The sequence below is a fragment of the Micropterus salmoides genome, unplaced genomic scaffold (genome assembly GCF_014851395.1).
Source record: "Micropterus salmoides isolate LMB-PRFRI ecotype aquatic unplaced genomic scaffold, ASM1485139v1 Ms_hic_scaffold_12, whole genome shotgun sequence".
NCBI lineage: Eukaryota > Metazoa > Chordata > Actinopteri > Centrarchiformes > Centrarchidae > Micropterus > Micropterus salmoides.
This window is the reverse complement of record NW_024040263.1, coordinates 13,657,075-13,675,297: the sequence shown is the minus strand read 5'-3', so window position 1 is coordinate 13,675,297 and position 18,223 is coordinate 13,657,075. Positions and strand designations below refer to the sequence as shown.

General features: G+C 41.1%; 1 protein-coding gene across 1 annotated transcript; it reads left to right on the top strand.

Annotated features, from left to right (window-relative positions):
• Positions 1-1,176: 1,176 nt before the first annotated feature.
• wdr19 (WD repeat domain 19) lies at positions 1,177-17,228 on the top strand. Its single transcript, XM_038713485.1, has 36 exons — positions 1,177-1,298; positions 2,411-2,502; positions 2,621-2,686; positions 2,809-2,934; positions 3,095-3,210; positions 3,301-3,416; positions 3,654-3,737; positions 3,963-4,075; positions 4,186-4,359; positions 4,461-4,531; positions 4,627-4,799; positions 5,809-5,929; positions 6,027-6,133; positions 6,230-6,346; positions 6,892-7,047; positions 7,564-7,711; positions 7,882-8,095; positions 8,948-9,107; positions 9,227-9,337; positions 9,552-9,661; positions 9,752-9,809; positions 10,335-10,481; positions 10,669-10,751; positions 10,840-10,923; positions 11,011-11,157; positions 11,887-12,011; positions 12,136-12,245; positions 12,370-12,438; positions 12,559-12,636; positions 14,633-14,729; positions 14,853-14,977; positions 15,630-15,711; positions 15,829-15,979; positions 16,164-16,287; positions 16,372-16,448; positions 16,940-17,228. The coding sequence occupies exons 1-36, from the start codon at positions 1,293-1,295 to the stop codon at positions 17,052-17,054; spliced, it is 4,053 nt and encodes a 1,350-aa protein (XP_038569413.1). The 5' UTR covers positions 1,177-1,292; the 3' UTR covers positions 17,055-17,228.
• The last annotated feature ends 995 nt before the right edge of the window (positions 17,229-18,223 follow it).

The window sequence follows — 18,223 nt, the reverse complement described above, 5'->3', positions numbered from 1 at the left end:
TCTCGATGTCGGCCTTTTTCTGCTCATTCAACCTAGGAACCTCTTCGGAATCAGTATCCAGCTTTGCCTCTACAAGGTATTGGGCCTCTACATCATCGTTGGCTTCCATGACCTTGTTGGCCTCAATTACGAGCTTTTTGAAACTGTCCCTGAGCTCCTCTTCAGGTGTGATGCCATGCATCCGGACTACGTTGTTAGCCAGTCGTGAGAATTGCCGCTTTGCAGATGTCCTGTTAGCTTTAAGCTGCTCCAGTATCTTTGAGTCAGCCATCTTCTTTTCCGCAGGATTGGGTGAGATGATTTCCCGTTTTATCAGGCCAGGCTGGTTGCTGTTCAGGATTCTCTGCTCCAGTCTTCACAGCGGTTTTTTACTGTCAAGTGCATTCACTTTAGTGAAGTTCAACCCTGCAGTTTCCCCCACTTGATAGGGTATGCTTGCCTCTGAAGGTTTGGACTGGATTTTACTCAATGACCAGGAATCAATTCTTTCTTTTCCTTCTTTTATTTGAAAGTTGTCGTAGCCATAAGCAGGTAAAAAACCTTAAATACAAACACAAGTAAATCAATGAAACACATAATAAACTCAGGTAACCATAATAACCATCACCATCCAACATCAAAATACTTATTTTAAATCACTGCTCACATAATTTAACTTTAAATCCTAACAACTTTAACCCTCTACAAACACAATCCTACACTTACAGTTTTTCCCTTTTAAACTTTACAATACATTACTTTTAACCATGCTTCAAATCTCCATGATGTTAAATGTACAACACTTTAGTTTACAATTCAAACACATGGTTTTATACAAACATTTTTTCCCTAAATATAATTACATGATTCACTTTAATATTAAAATCCACCACATTTCACAAACAAACAAACGCTCACCGACTCCTTCCTCGTTCAGACAAGCTTTAGTCCTGCAGTCTCATTTTTTTCCAGTTCTTCAACACATCTTCCCAGCCTGCTTTCTATCCTGTGAATGACTCCAAATCTCCTAATTACCAGATCCTTCCCACCTGGTGACTAACTAGCTGACTGCAGCTAGGCACCACAACCAGGGAAAAAAGGGCGTGGTCTGCAGCTCAGCTTGACAATAATGTCTTTAAAACTTATTTCCCCGCAGCTCTGCTTTGGGGGCACCTCATTGGCTGACGGCTGTTGCTATGACATCGCCGCTGCAGACGCTTCAGAGTGAAGCATTGTGGGATACACACAACATTTTTTGGATGCTTTGAACAGAAAACATCGATTTCAAGTTTAAATAATTAAACGCCACCAAGATGAAGGTTGGTACCAGTGAATTCATTTAAAATACCAGCATTACTTCTGTTTTTATGATTCCGATGTTGAGATTTAGCACGCGCCTTCAGCCAGCTAGCTAACCTAGCTATGTGCTAACGGTAGCGTTAATTAATTAGGAGACAAACCAAGCTAATGTAAAGTTAACGTTTCAGGTAACGTTAGTTAAACCAGCCTGTTGGCTACAACGTAAACTAAAGCTAACTAACGAATTACGTTTTAGGTGTGTTATCTGACACTTTTTCCAACTCGGAATAACGACTGAGGTCGTTAAAAAGACCATGCATTTTATAAAGACAACAGGAAAACATAGCCTCACGTTAATGTTTCGCTAGCTGATGGCCAGAATAATCATAACTCCGTTTGTCATTTTTTTTGCAACTAAGATAATATTAGTGGCCGTCATCAACAGCTTAGATGTAGGTAATTTCCGACAGTTAAACTAATTTCAGCGTTATAAATCACCAGTAAGGTCATTAGATTTAGGCTATGTGAAGAATCAAATGTGTGTCACTGTGTACTACGTTACACTGAACATATCCTATAGCGCTAGATACATTTTATTGCACACCTGTTGCAGATAACATACAAGGGTAGTTGCAGTCACTGTCTGCAAATGTTTGAATCTCCCAAACACTGGATCCTGCTCTTCCCATAATGCAACTTGACACTGTCTTTATTAGATCTTCCCTGCTTGTTAATGCCCACGTCTTTCAAACTGCAGTTTGTAATACAGGCTTTCTGTTCAAAATGTGCAGTCTTCAAATTCACTTTGACATGTGATACTGGTGGTGTGACCCTCAAAAACACAGGGAGTGACAGTGTGTAAACTCATGGCAAGTCCTTACTTGGCATTTAAAAAAAAAAACAAATTTACAATATTATTGCTTCCAGTTCATTAAAAATGCTTAAAGAAAGGGTGTTCAAAACTTTCAAATGGCATGCTAACATTAATGATCTTTCTGGTTTGGATGAGTGGAAACTATTCATGAATTAGGTTATAAGTATTCCTCTGTAGAAAACTATGGATGTCACTTAAATTTCACATATTTGTATGTCTTTTCCAAATAAAACTAAAAAATAATCTTTGTGTCCACAGAGCATTTTCATCCTCAACGACAAAGCCTGGGCAGGTTCTAACCTACTGTATAAGTGGCAGAAAACCCTTGGTAATTATATCGCTGTTGCAGGGTGAGTAAACTGTTGTGTTAGGAAATGTAATCCAAAGACAACTGTGTAATAATTTCCTTCCCTTTTATACAAGCTTTACATCAGTGCATTACCTAAAATGTTATTTCTAATCCTACAGACAGGACAACTCTGTGAAAATATTTGATCGACATGGACACATATGGACTGAACTGAACCTTCCCGGGTAAGAACATTATTTTTGGCTCCAATTTTGTCTTATCAAAAAGGTTTAAGTGGTTACCACTTACTATTCAAAAGTCTAAGTTCCTTTCCACTTTCTCTTCTTTCTCCTGCTCTCTCCCCCAGACGCTGTGTGGGAATGGACTGGGATAAAGATGGGGACATTTTGGCGGTGATAGCTGCAAAATCCAGCTCTATTTACCTCTGGGATGCCAGTGTCAATAAAACATTCCAGATTGACGGCGGCATGAGGTACGGCAGGCATGCATCACATTTCCAAACAGGGAGAAGTTAGTGTTGGGTTAATTAAGTGCAACTGCTCTCTCTCTCTTTAGATGACAGTAGCTGTAAACTTATTATGAATCACTTCTAATACTCTGGGTTTGTTTTTTATTGTTGTTGGTTTCAACAGAGATCAGATGTCGTTCATCCTGTGGTCAAAGACGGGCCCTCTGTTGGCAGTTGGGACAGTCAAAGGAAACCTGTTAATTTACAATCAGCAGACCTCACGCAAGATCCCTGTACTGGGTAATACACAGATACTTGTTTATGCTTCTGTTAACCTTTAGTCCCTTCTGTTATAGTGATTGTCTCTCCCTCTCTCTCCACAAATGATAGGTAAACACACCAAGAAAATCACCTGTGGGTGCTGGAGTACTCAGAATCTACTGGCTCTGGGAAGTGATGACAACACTGTGAGCATCAGCAGTCATGAAGGGGACACCGTCAGACAGGTGCGTAAGTGCACGCACACACAGGCAGAACAAATATGTTAGCGTCCTACCTATACAGTGTAACTATACAGTTTGTACATCAGATTAACCAGGTGGACTTGAAATAAGTGCACCAGCCACATATGATTAATTGTCTAGGTCACTCACAACATGTGTGTGTCATAACAGCACAGTATCAGTAACTAGAGGAGTAAAATAAATAAATGAAAACATGGAAAACATTTCTTCTGTTGCCAGATAACGCTTCGCGGTGAGCCTGTTGAGATTTTCTTTTCAGTAATGAAGACAGATGAAAGGTCCGCTGCTCAAGGGGAGAACTCTGTGAGTTTGTGTGTGCTTTAATTTATCCACATTCTTCTTATCCGCACACTATATCATTTTTACATCACACATTTATCACAACATGTTCACATTTTAGTGTTTGGAGTTGAAGTGTCACCTGTTTACTTTCGTCACACGGGGCCAGGATATTCACCTTTGGCTGTGTACTTTCATTGTAAAAAAAAAAACTGTTTTTTTACATTCCTACAAATATTGATGCTTCAGGTGAGTGTGTCTGTGGACAAGAAGATACTGATGCTTTTCAATGTCAACGACCCTGATAACCGGATAGAACTGACCTTCCAGCGCCACTATGGAAACATTGTGTCCTACCGCTGGTACTGCACGTGACCACACACTCCTGCACTCCACCAAACTCTTGTACTGCAGTATGGGAGTGAGATATTTGTACTAAAGTTAGATCTCTTCCTCTGCATGTCTCTTCAAGGTACGGTGATGGATATATACTGATCGGTTTCTCCAATGGGTACTTTGTGGTTATTTCCACTCATATCAGGGAGATTGGGCAGGAGCTCTATCAGGCTCGCAACCACAAAGATAGTCTCAACAGTGTGGCCATCTCGCCAGCACTGAACAAGGCAGCCTCCTGCGGTGACAACAGGTACACTCACAGGCTTTCAAAAGAAGCAGAACAGCTATTCTGTTTATTCTTTTCTTTTTTGTGAAAGTTAAAAAACTAAAACCCCATGTTTCTTGTTGCAGCGTAAAGATCCACGAGCTGTCTGAGCTCAAAGATATCCGCAATGTAGTTCGGCTGGACGATGAGACCAAAGGTGAGACAGTCCTCTTTTCCAGCCATATTGTCAAAGGCTCACCTCAAACGCACCGCCCACTTCTCCTTCATCTGCCTCTCACTCTCCTCCTCTAGGTCTGGACCAGCTGAGCTGGACAGATGATGGCCAGCTGTTGGCCGTCTCCACACAGAAAGGGACGCTCCATGTCTTCCTGACCAAGCTGCCCATTCTGGGGGACAGCTTTGGTACCCGGCTGGCCTACCTCACCTCCCTGCTGGAGGTCACTGTGTCCAACCATGTGGAGGGGGTGAGGACACGGACACACACACATACACACACACACACTCACACACACACACACACACACACACTGTGGTAGGAACTGTATTACATTATAAACCACTACTCACACTACAAGATTTTATTAGGTATAATACTGCAATACAGCTAGTCAGCCAGTTTTTAAAATGTATTTAACAATAGAAAATGTTTAGAAATGTTCTGTATTACTGATACATGTAATGTTGTTTGGTTGATGGCAGCCATCATATGGAGAATACCTAAATCCTGTAGTATGGAATATCAAAAGATAAATGCATAATGTTTTTTGGATAGTTAAAATATGTTATGTACCAATTTTGGTGCAGATTAGAGAACATTTAATGGAACAATTGAGTGTTTTGTAAGAAAAAAAAAAACAACAACACAAAATAGACTGTTTGCAGAACTGGGAAGCCCCTGAGAGTTCTGGGAGACATGAGTAAAAAATGTTAAGTGCTTTATAAATAGCCGCATAGTGCCACTCAGTTATTCCTTTATTCCTTTATTTCTTTTCTCCTTGCCAAAACTAACAACTGTAAAATCATTACCAAAGTTCCAGGAGCCAAAAAGCAGTAGTACTAGTGTTCCGGCAATATTCATATGAACCAAAATCATCTAGGGCTATTGTGTTTGGCCAAGAAATAAGTGATCACAGGATAAACCTGACGGGAGGAAAGATTGATAAGAAGTGAGTGCAGTTAAAATGGAGTGCAGTGTTACAGCTGCAGGTAAACACTGCTGACTAGTTTCAACATGCCCTTCAGTCCCTCTTTGATGTGGGGATGGGGCAATGGATAAAACACATGCCTTTGGTGTGAGAGACCCGGGTTCAATTCCCCACTGTGACCCATCCACCATTGTGTCCCTGAGCAAGACACTTAACCCCTAGTTGCTCCAGAGGCGTGCAACCTCTGACATGTACAGCAATTGTAAGTCGCTTTGGATAAAAGTGTCAGTTATATGAATAAATGTAAATGATGTACTGTGTTTTTCAGGAGAGTCCAGTGGCCATAGAAGTAGAAGTAGAGCCTACTTTCATTGCAATGGGACCGTATCATGTGGCTGTGGGAATGAACAACAGAGCCTGGTTCTACGCCTTGGTAGACCACAAACCTGGTGTGTGTGTGTGTGTGTGAGTGATGTGGTGTGTTGATATTTCTTTAATCGTGCATGAGTGGAAGAATACGTATCACTAAATTGCTTCGTCACTCAGGTTTTAACAAGCTAAAGGACATTGAGTATTTGGGGACGATAGCCAGCATGTGTCTTAACTCAGACTACGCCGCAGCACTGTTTGAGGGAAAAGTGCAGCTGCACATGGTGAGTGACCTATCTGTCAGCACTTTGTTAGTCTTTTTATTGACCAATGAGCTATTACTGAGAAGGCTTCACCGTTTATTGTGTGCCTGTGTTTAGATTGAAAGCAAAGACCAGGAGGAGAAGAAGCAGATGAAGTTGTTTCCAGATGATGACAGAAAAGGTCGAATTCTTTGCCACGCCCTCACCGCTGACTTCCTCTACTACGGCACTGATGTAAGACTCGGCACACCCTCACCTCAGTCAGCCCACTTAGTTTTAGCAGGACATAATAGGGAGACACTGTTTAGTTTAAGTCATATGTTTTCTCAAGGCTTTTCTGTAACCTTGTGAATTTAATTTTCTCCTGAAGTGAGTTTACAATGAAGCCACTTAACAAACAATAAAAGGAAGCCTGACTCTTTGATAGTTAAGATTTTTAAATCATAATGTTCCGCTCTGTATTTGTTCTCTACAGAACTGCACATTGTTATTTCATCATCATAGAGGAGGGAGGGCTAATCTTGAGTTGTCAGTGACCTAAAATCAATTCCTTCTTCCTCATGTCATCAAACCCAAGACAAACATGTACTGAAAACATGACATTTTTATTCAAATGTTTCAGATTTATTGATTTACTTTCCTTAAAGTCTTCATGGAGACTTGCTCTCTACTACTGCTCCATTCCCTCTAACTCTCTTTCCAGCTTTCCCCATACACAGTTGTGTTCTTCCATACATTCTCTTCTCGTTATATCTTCCCTTCCCATTTCTGTTTCTCAGTCAGGTAATGTGGCGTGTGTCTTGGTGGAGGACTGGGAGACTGTGAGCAGCTACAGCCACTCGGTTGGTGTGAGGAAAGTGTTCCCCGACCTAAATGGCACGCGGCTGGTGTTCATCGATGACAAGAACAGCGGCTTCCTGCTCTCCCCTGCGAACGTCAGTACATCACAGTTACTTGACACACCTATGCATGCATAAACGGTACACATACACGCAGCGTATTCTCAGGTTCTTTGCACTCTGTTAAAACCAGGTAATTAAATATCCAGTGAAAAAAAAAATATCATGGTTAAGACTTGATGCATTAATATGTTATGGAGGGAAGATTAATAAAACTATTAATAGCCAAATATTATAGCCAAGATACATATATAAAGTATAAGACATTTTTTAAAGTGTCTTTTTAAACATTTGTAGCGTGTTCACGGCCCTGTTATTTGGTGTGAATGGGTTTCACTTCAAATAATAATAAATAAATTAATTATATGGCACTTATCAAAACCAAGAGATTATGAAGCGCTTCACCATGAAAAAGCAGTGTGATTTCAAATAACAGATTTAACACAACATTAACTGTGTGTGTGTGTGTGTGTGTGTGTGCGTGCGCGTGTGTGTGCGTGCGCATGTGTGTGCGTGCGCGTGTGTGTGTGTGCGTGCGCGTGTCCACTTCAGGCGACAGACTCCTGCTTTGAGCTCCCCAACTTCTCTCCCACCATCACAGGAGTGCTGTGGGACAACTGGCATGCTGACCGAGGAGTGTTTGTAGCTTATGATGATGACAAGGTCTATACCTACGCCCTGCATAAAACCACCATATATGGTAGGGCCATGTAACACCATCTCACACACACACATCAGCAAAATACTATCATGTAACAGCACAGAATGCAACAATATTCCTGTTACCATAATCCTGTGATGTAAATGAGGACGAGAGATATAGGGAGCGTTTGTTTTTAACATTAATTCCTTCTCTCTTATTCTGCTTAGGCACCCGGGTGGTGTTAGTGGGGAGCACTGCGCTCCTCTTTTCCCAGAAGCCTCTGCTCTTGTACAACGGGGAGCTGACATGTCAGACGGTGAGCGGCAATACCAGCGAAGTGGCTCTGAGCACACACTCCTTCCTCAAGCGCTCAACTGTCACATCAGCAGATTTGCCGACGGAGCTCAGCAAGCAGCTCACCCAGGCACTCATGCTCAAGAGGTCAGCCATGTTTGAGACACTGATTATGTGTTCTTCTGGCAAAAAATAGATTCAAAGAGTCATGTCTGTGTTATGTTTTCTGTATTTGTAATTTGGGGGTATATTTGGATGTCAGTACAGTCTGTGGTTAGTTATATTAGAAGCAGCTTATAAGGGAACAAATGGGTACATTGACTTTGTATCTGGACAGAGCTTTTCACTTGGCTGAGCATTTTGATTTAGTAAAGCCAGATAAGACTTTAGTCAGCTGAGTATAGTGCAAAGTTTTTATGTGTTCCTGTTTTTGTTTGTTTTTAATAATGTTGGGGCTCAGGATAAGACAAATATTTCCAAATGAATGAATGCAAATTAGAATTATTTAACAAAGCAACACAAAGTTGAGGTTTTATGTGTTGTTCGTCCTTTAAATAGCAAAATCATGCATGTAATCAGAAATGAATATATATAGATGCTACTCCTATTCTTACATTTGCCATTTAAGAAGACCACAATTATTGTTATTTGTAGTAGTAGTTAACATGTTCCTACAGTATATGAAAGAAGTAATACAAAAGTAATACATTGGTTTCTTACTTGTTTTAACGTTGTACGAAGGTTTTGTTTTTCATCCTCCGTTCCTGTCACACAGCACCTTTAAATGTTCCCTTTAATTAGTCAGTGAGGTTTCACTTCATACAAAAGCTCATTTTCAAGCAGTGGATCACTGTATTGCTTGACTCAAAATTAATTTGTTTGAGAGTTTTAGAGGTTAAAAATATATGTGTGTGTGTGTGTGTGTGTGTGTGTGTGTGTGTGTGTGTGGGTGTGGGTGTGTGTGTGGGGGTGTGGGTGTGGGTGTGTATTCCTGTCCAGGTTCCATGAAGCCTGCGATCTGTGTAAGTCTTCAGGCAGTAGCACAGACTGGGCAGAGTTAGGCAAAGCCTGCCTGGTCCACATGGAGGTCGAGCTGGCCATCCAGGTCTACCGTATGAGCGGCAATGTGGGCATGGTCCTGTCGCTGCAGGGCATCCAGGTACAGCTCACATGCAAACTGTGGTTCACATGTTACTCCCTCCCCATAACAGACATGGTTTCAGTCTATTGTGACAATTCTGATACACCCACACTTCGTCTCTCTCTCCCTCGGTCCAGGGTATAGAGGACATGAATTTACGGGCAGGACATTTGGCCATGTTTCTAGGTGACTACAACCTGGCCCAGGACCTCTATCTGTCTTCAAGCTGCCCAATCGCTGCCCTGGAGGTAAACACACAAGTGTGAACAATCTGTCTGTGTTTATGTGTGTGTTCCCGGTACGAAAATGAATGAATTATTTTCTTACCATTCTGCATTATATATATATATGTGTAACATGTAAATATAAAGATAAACATTGATAAATGTGGGCTTAAATTGAGACATAATCTTCAACTCTCACTGTGTGTGCGTGTGTGTGTGTGTGTGTGTGTGTGTTTAGATGAGGAGAGACCTGTTGCACTGGGACAGCGCTCTTATGTTAGCCAAGAGGTTAGCAGAAGACCAAATTCCCTTTATATCCAAGGAATATGCTGTCCATCTGGAGTTTATGTAAGAACATACACACACACACACCATTCATTGGACTTGATTGGTCTACAACAGATCTAAACCCCTATTTTGCCCTCTCTCTCTCTGTAGTGGAGACTATGTGAATGCTTTGGCACACTATGAAAAAGGCATGACCCACAATAATAAAGTAAGTGCAATATGTTATATCTCAACTTTCTGCAGTGATTCAACAGCATAAGACGTTCAAAACTTTGATCGAATTTTATATAGGATATTGCTTTAATAGTTGATGTGCCTGTATCCCAAAACATACAGTTGTTTATGCTGATGTGTGTTTACTTTTCGCAAACATTATTATTTGGATACCAAGCTGCTGTAGGGTAAAGGCTCGTAGCTTCACCTCTGATGATATATCTCTTCTAGTATTTTATATAATAAGTAATGGCAGTCCCAGGCCATGTTTAATATATGATGCTTCCCATCTGAAAATTCCACATGGATAAATAAACTCTCAGTTTGTTGTCCTATCCACTGTTTGTATTCACAAATAATAGTAAAGTATATCTCTTTAGGATTTGTGACTTTGCCCAAGGTGCTGACAAATACATATAAAGTTCCAGGTGATGATAATGAAATCATTTGAATTGTATTTACTTCGAAGTCTCTTCTTTCCACTGTTCTCCCCTTACCCTGTCTTCCCCTCGCTGTGAAGTTCCAGGAGCATGATGAGGCGTGTCAAGCAGGTGTAGCCCGGATGTCCATCAGGATGGGTGACATCAGGAGAGGAGCCGCTCAGGCAATCCAGCACCCGAGCAGAGTCCTCAAGAAGGAATGTGGAGCCATACTGGAGAGCATGAAGGTAGAGAGTCAGTCTTATCTCTCTCTCTTCTTGCAAACTACGTACATGTTTTGGTAAATTCTTATATTATAGGATAGGGGTAGTTTATGTATGTGTTCTGTGGTGTGCCAGTGTATCCGAGCATCAACTACTGTTTTTGAATGTCTTTTTGTTCGTATCCTTTTCTGTTTTCGTTTCTCTCTTACAGCAATTCTCTGAAGCCGCTCAGCTCTATGAAAAAGGCCAGTATTATGACAAGGCTGCGTCGGTCTACATTCGTTGCAAGAACTGGTGAGACAAAACCCCAACACACACCAACACGCTCTCTCTCAGTGTCTCTCCTCCTTCAAGCAATTCCACTTTATTTTTCCACATTCAGGGCGAAGGTGGGGGAGCTGCTCCCACATGTCTCCTCTCCTAAGATCCACCTGCAGTACGCCAAGGCCAAGGAGGCGGACGGCAAGTAGGTTCTTAGTTTGATGGTCTGTCACATTGAATGAAATGAAATCCTTAAAAGGAGAGGCCATGTAATGTGTACTCTGTGCACCAGGTATAAGGACGCTGCACAGGCCTACGAGAGTGCAAAAGACTGGGACAACATGATACGCGTGCTACTGGACCACCTGAACAACCCAGAGGACGCTGTGCGCATCGTCAGGGAGACGCAGAGCATTGACGGAGCAAAGATGGTTGCCAGGTAGGGCAAGCAAGAGCACAGCTGTATACAACTTCCTAAATGTAACATTTACTAAATTATTATCACGACACAGGTAGCACTTAGATTTATAAACTTAAAATGTTAGAATGATTATTTTATTTTTAAGTGTTTGTCCTTGTTTAGTCTCCAGGTCTCCAAATAAGGTGATTCAACTTCCACTGAATCTGGCCAAATTAAAGGGATGCTTTACAAGAAGTTTTACACTCTGTGTAACTTTTTGAATTTGAATTTGATCTGTTTAACAATTCTTAGTAAAGTAAAGTTTTTACTTTCGCACAGAACCAGTGTTGTCCATGACAGTTTAAATAATGAATAATGAACAAATGAAAAAAAATCTATTTACATTGTCTACCATTTCACCAGCACATTAAAATATTATTATTACCACTTTCTAATGTTGAGTGACTTACACTTAGTTCTGCTACCAATTAATCTAGAGATTATTTTCTATTAATTGTTCAGGCTATGAAATGTCTAAAAGAAAAATCAAAATACCAGTCACAACATCCCAAGGTGAACCAGAAGAGAAAAGATGCAAATCCTCCCATTTGAGAAGCCGGGAATAAAGCTGGATTGATAAACTCGATTGATTACTCAATTATTATCTGTATTCATTTCTGCAGACTCAACCATTTGTTTCATCTCCAATTCTTTCTCTTTTTTTCCCATTTCTGTCACAAACCTTTAACACACGTTTGTGCGTCTCAGGTTCTTCTTGCGGTTGAGTGACTACAGCTCAGCCATCCACTTCCTGGTTCTGTCTCAGTGCAACGATGAAGCTTTCCAACTGGCACAGCAGCACGGACAAATGGAGGTCTACGCGGACATCATCGGTCAGTCTGCGCGTGAATGTAGTCTTACTTTATTAGCTAATAACCTAAGCTGTTTCCTAGCAATTCGCTTCCAGTGATACAGCCTATGAGTTGAATATAGATTGCTGCGGTGTGTGTTCATCAGGTCCGGAGGCGACGCAGGAGGACTACCAGAGCATTGCTCTCTACTTTGAGGGAGAGAAGAAACACCTCCAGGCTGGCAAGTTCTTTCAGAAGTGTGGGCAGTACAGCAGAGTAAGAACTCTCCCTTAGTGATTCATTTTTTACACTTACTAAAATGTCCTAACAATTATTGACTTAAGACACCAGTTCAGCCAATTTCTCAGTCTCTTCTTTCTCTCTGTCCACCACGTCTCAGGCCCTGAAGCACTTCCTGAAGTGTCCCAACACTGACGACAATCTGGCTGTCGAGATGGCCATTGAGACGGTGAGAGCTGCATTGCAAACTGAATATTTTGGTGAAAATGATTTGACCAATCAATTGAGTGTTTTTGATGTGTGTGTGTGTGTGTGTGTGTGTGTGTGTGTGTGTGTGTGTGTGTTTCAGGTAGGTCAGGCCAAGGACAGTTCTCTGACCAATCAGCTTATAGATTACCTGATGGGAGAGAGTGATGGCATGCCCAAGGTAATCAATACACTGTAACACTGGAGCCTTCTCTTAATCCCCATGTATGTGTCTTTCCTAGCTGCATGATTTTGTTTTGCTATATCTAGTATTAAATCATTGTTTTATGCATGTTTCTCTTTAATGTATTCATCACTCATTCTCGCTCTCACTGTCTCTCCTTCTTCTTGTCTGGTGTGTGTGTAGTGTCTCTCAGAGTAGCCTTGTCAGTGAGACGGATAGTGTAATGGTTTGATGAGCAGTTATTAAAAAAACAAAGAAAAACATACTGCCTTGACACAAGCACAACTTTTCAGAAAATCAAAACAGAAAGGCATATTTTCAATTGCTAGGGGTCTCAAGTCAGCCGCGGAGCGCAACCATAGAGATACTTTACGTACTAACAGCCCATACATACTTTACGCTTTAATTACTTGTGTTCGCTAAAGTGGAGCCTTATTAACAGCTAATTGGCTTTATGGAGTTTCTTCATGGTAAATCTTTTTAAATCACAGGCTAATTATGCGAGGCATGTTTTGCACACCCATATACACAGATGCAGAGTGAGCTACCAAGTGTAAAACCAGTACACTGACAATTAAGGGCTATCAACACACAATGCGGTATGTAATAATCAAAGTATACCTACCGAACAAAGATGTACACATTCAGTCATTTGTTGTATCCTGTGCCCACGACTTAACCAAAAAATTGTATATCATGTGCATACAATGACATTTCCAGCGCTCAGTGTAGTTAAAAGTGACCTCGATATACTGTATTTTTTTCTCTGTGGCCACTCCGTCCAATAAGGCTCTAACCACAAGTGTTTTTAAAAAGTAACCAGCCAGCAGAAATGCGGTCAGGGAGCTAAGAGGAGTTTATTATTTAGGCAAACTGTCTGTATAGAACAGGCAGGTGGGCTGTTAAGTGAGGTCATGGAAGAATCAGTTGTATTTGCAAAACAACTGATTTGCACTGAAGTGCAAAGCAAAAGATAAATGAGATATATCTATATGCTATATATGTTTCTGACACTTTGTGTGTCAAGAGACCTGCCTAAAGATCAAACAGGCACCATGCTGGATGTTTGCCTCTTTTTAGCAGGCAGTGATAAACGCCTCTAAATGTGTGTTTAAAGGCTCTGAAAAGTAATTTTGTCAATCAGCATCTTACCGTGGACAGTGGGGTCCTTCAGGAAAACACTTTTTTTATTCAGACCAGATTGGGTATTTCACAGAAGACATTTTTGTCTGTGCCATTTAACTTGTTGGAAGTGGGTGGGTCTCTGTAGAAAAATTGTGATGTCACTTATTTCCATGCACCAGTGGGGATTTAGCAACATTTGGATTAAAAATATCACAACAGTAATTGTGGGGTTTCTACTTGTGTTGCCAAATGTATTCAAACTACACCCACACGGCCCTAAAGTTTGTAAGTGTTAAGTTGCTTTTTTTAGTCATGAAAAGTTCCTGTTAGAGAAAACTAGACTTGAGACCAAGTTTTCAGAGGCTTTAATGCATGACAGTGCTAAATATCAGATAAGATACAGTTAATGTGGGTGATTGTGAATCTGCTGGATGTTCTAAGGTTCATGCAGTTTGTGAGTCTCTCTGAAGGTGCAAATTTGCGCATGTAGGCCAATATTAAGGGAAGGTGGGCATCGTGTCGTTCCATCTTGTTTTTTATTTCCTTGGAAGTTTTTCTCCAAGCATTAGCTTTGCAAGCATTTCTGTAAATAAATCTTAAATAAATAATAGTAAAGTAAGTACTTACTTTTTCCCTGGTGGAGATGTAGAGTTAAGACACAATCGCAGAAAATGTTTTTGAAGGTTTTATTTGAATATTTATTTTCCAGTCCCTTATTGTGTCATTATCTGTGACCTTAAATCAGGCTCATATTACACACAGAACATAAGCACAAACTGAATGAAAGCTGCAGCACTGTGAATTCATGTAAGTAAATCAGTGAGAGTGACACTGCTAATGTTAGTTGACCTTTCTCTCCTCTTCCCAGGATGCAAAGTACCTGTTCCGTCTCTATATGGCACTGCAGCAGTACAGGGAGGCTGCTCGCACCGCCATCATCATCGCCAGAGAAGAGCAGTGTGCAGGTACAAACATATTCACACAAACCAAATGCTTGAACCAGTAACGACAAACATAACATGTTTTACAACCGTAGTCATACATGTATGTTAATCATATGTCGTTTTTTTTGCATGTTACTTCTGCAGGGAATTACCGTAATGCCCATGACGTGCTGTTCAGCATGTACACAGAGCTGCAGGCACAGAAGATTAAAATCCCAGCCGAGATGGCCACCAATCTGATGATCCTCCACTCCTACCTGCTGGTCAAGGTCAGTACAGCTGAAACTACAATCACACACCTGTAATGGGTTAGCTCAAGTTATTTACTGTAGTCATGGTAGCCATTAAAAGTGTTTTTCTGAAAGGCCACGCTCAAAGGAGGGGTGGAAAGCCGCCCGTCATACAGAGGGGTTAGAAGCAATATTGTTTAAATACGCCGATAACAGCGCACATTTTCATTCTGTCTTGGAAAACGTTCAGTGTTACTCTCGGTTGTTCACATGAAAAGTGACAGAAATGTGTCAAGAAAGTGTGGGGAAAAAAGAGAAGTTCAAACCTCGGCTCCTTTCCCATCTCAACACTGCTAACCAATCATGGTGTAAATGTCACATTTCTGAAGCTATTCGACCATTTGACAAGCAGTTAAGAAGCATTCTGGCAGTTTAACTCCGAGGCCACCAGGGCGCTGCTGTCGAGCATTTCTTACTGTTCAGTATTCTGAAAACAAATGGTAGGACCTTACGGACTTGATCCCAGCACACCCCAAATACATGTGCCACTCAACTTTGTACCTTTTGAGTAGGAGAATTATGCGTTATATCAGCAGGGACAAGATATTTTAACTTTTACATGAAGCTTCTCAATCTCAACATTAAGTTAATGTAGAGTTGTTGACTTTGTTAATGATGTGTTGCCATGTAGATCCATGTAAAGAGGGGAGACCACCTAAAGGGAGCACGAATGCTCATTCGTGTCAGCAACAATATCAGCAAGTTTCCTGCACGTGAGTCCAAACAGACACTACTACTAATCTAATGTCCAATTCACATCAAAAGAAATCTAAATGAAGCTTAAATGTCACTGAAATTTAATTGTCAAACAACTGTGTTTCTGTGTGTAGATGTTGTTCCCATTCTGACGTCAGCGGTCATTGAATGTCACCGTGCCGGACTGAAGAACTCTGCCTTCAGCTTTGCTGCCATGCTGATGAGACCAGAGTACCGAAATGAGATTGACCCAAAGTACAGGAAGAAGATCGAGGCCATGGTTCGGTGAGCGACGACAACATCCACACCTCCCATTTTCTTTTCTGTACTCCCTCTCCTGACCTCACTTCTTTATGTACTTCACCTCATCTGCCTGACTCTTGCCTACTACTATCCTCCCTTTTATCTCCTGCTCTACCCTCCACCGCATTAAATCCTCATCTCTGCTACTTATCCGGCCGCACCACAGACGTCCAGACACATCGGAGCTGGAGGAGGAAACCACTCCATGTCCCTATTGTGGCTTTCAGCTGCCACAGAACGAACTGCTGTGTATCTCCTGCAAGAACAACCTGCCCTACTGCATTGCCACGGTACAAACACATTATTCATACACACACCATTTCTTTTGAACATAATAGTTTCCCCAGTCTTTATATTTTTTATCATTTTCTCAGGGTCGTCATATGCTGAAAGAAGACTGGTCAGAGTGTCCTCGATGTGAATTTCCAGCTCTCTACTCACAGTTCATTCAGTAAGTATATAAACAAATAAATCTACAAGAGGCCTACTTGATAGTAATTTCTCAAATCAAATTAGACAGTAGCAGTTGTTGGTTTATAGTGGCACCCTTTTCCCACCCCAATTTAAAGTAATAGTTTGACATTTTGGGAAACATTCTCATGGCTTTCTTGCTGAGAGTTAGATGAGAAGATTTGGTATCTACCAGGAAGTCACTGCTCCTGGCTAAGAAACAGAACCTGAAAAAACTGTTTTTATACAGCTTAAACAGACAATATATTAATTAGAAGTGCTGGTAGGCTAATTGTCCCATTTCCAGTGTTTATGCTAAGCTAAGCGCCTCCTGGCTGTAGCTTCATACTTAAAGTCCAGACACGGGTGGTGTAGATCTTCTCATCTAATTTTCTGCCAGAAAGCAAATTCCCCAAAACGTCAAGCACCTGGGAGTCACTTCTCTTTCTTATTGTCACATTCACACATCTACACTGAACTGTTTGTGTCCAGGTTGCTGGAAACGGAGACGGTGTGTCCCATGTGCTCTGAGACGCTGAGTGTCAAACAGGTGAAGAAGATTTCTGATTGTTCCAAATACCTGCAGACTGATGAGCTGGATCAATGAAGACTAAAAATAACAACTAATAATATGTATATAAATGTCATGTCAGTCTAATGACAATTTTTTTTTTAAATACATCAAATATATATTTTGGATGGAATGTGTGCACCTTTTAGTTTTGTATGATGTGAAATAGGAGTATCATAAATCAAATAAAGAATTAATATTTAGGTGAAATGTTTTCTATTCATATTTTTTAGCCATTGTAAACAGAGAGTGAGGATGCTTCAAACATAAAGAGAAATTTCTGTACCAGTAAATATTTATGTGAAAAGAAAAACAGTTTAGCATGTAGCGGAGGCTTACCAAGTATCCAAAATGAGGTTGGGCACCAGACAGGAGAATAACCTTAATCCTAACCTGTCACTTACATGTGTGTAAGTGTGTTCAACGGTAATCAGTTCGTCATTTCCATTAAACTCAAAATGTAGCAGTTCATTTCAGTTGAGTGTAGTTGTGAGAGGAATGAGTGTGTTTGTTTGAGGCACTTAGAATTTGAATGTTTTCAGTCTTAAAGAGCAGCACTGACCAAGTGGGAAGCTTCCAGTCTGAGACGTGAACCTAACGCCGAAGTCCCTTAAACCTGCATTCTATTGAATGACCAGCAGGGGGCGACTCTTCTGGTTGCAAAAAGAAGTCCGGCTCCTTTAGAAATAATGGTAAAATGACCCTACCTCTCAGCTGATTTATTACCTCAGTAAACATTTTCCTGATGTGTTTATGGTCTCAGTCACTAGTTTCATGTCTTCTTCAATACAACATGATGTTCATTTTGTAAATTATGGTCCCATTTAGAGGAAAATAGACCATGGACGGGATTATCTCAAATTGTTAGATTGGCGACCTGTCAATCAGGCTATGGTGACTCGTACCCGCGGCACTGTATAAATTTAAGCAGCGCCGTTGAAAAAGCATATTAGGAGTTGGCTGTTCACTTTCTCTGGTGAGTACCATTTAGTTTTAAGCCTGTTGTTCGCTACCCAAAATTGTCAGCCCTGTTAAAAAATGCCCTGCACACGGCTCCACTGTCTCGTCCAAATATGCTCATGTCTGGTGCCGCTGGTTGCAAAAACTCAACATGGCGTCGCCCTATCGGCCAGACTCAAAACGGCAGTCCACAAACCAACGGGTGACGTCACGATGACTACGTCCATGTGTTACATACAGTCTAT

Bases quoted from the DNA above. Each gene is read 5' to 3' on its own strand.
- wdr19 (XM_038713485.1), top strand. The intron at 9,108-9,226 runs GTACAGCTCACA...CCCTCGGTCCAG, and splicing joins TGTCGCTGCAGGGCATCCAG to GGTATAGAGGACATGAATTT. The intron at 14,730-14,852 runs GTACAAACATAT...TTACTTCTGCAG, and splicing joins CAGAGAAGAGCAGTGTGCAG to GGAATTACCGTAATGCCCAT.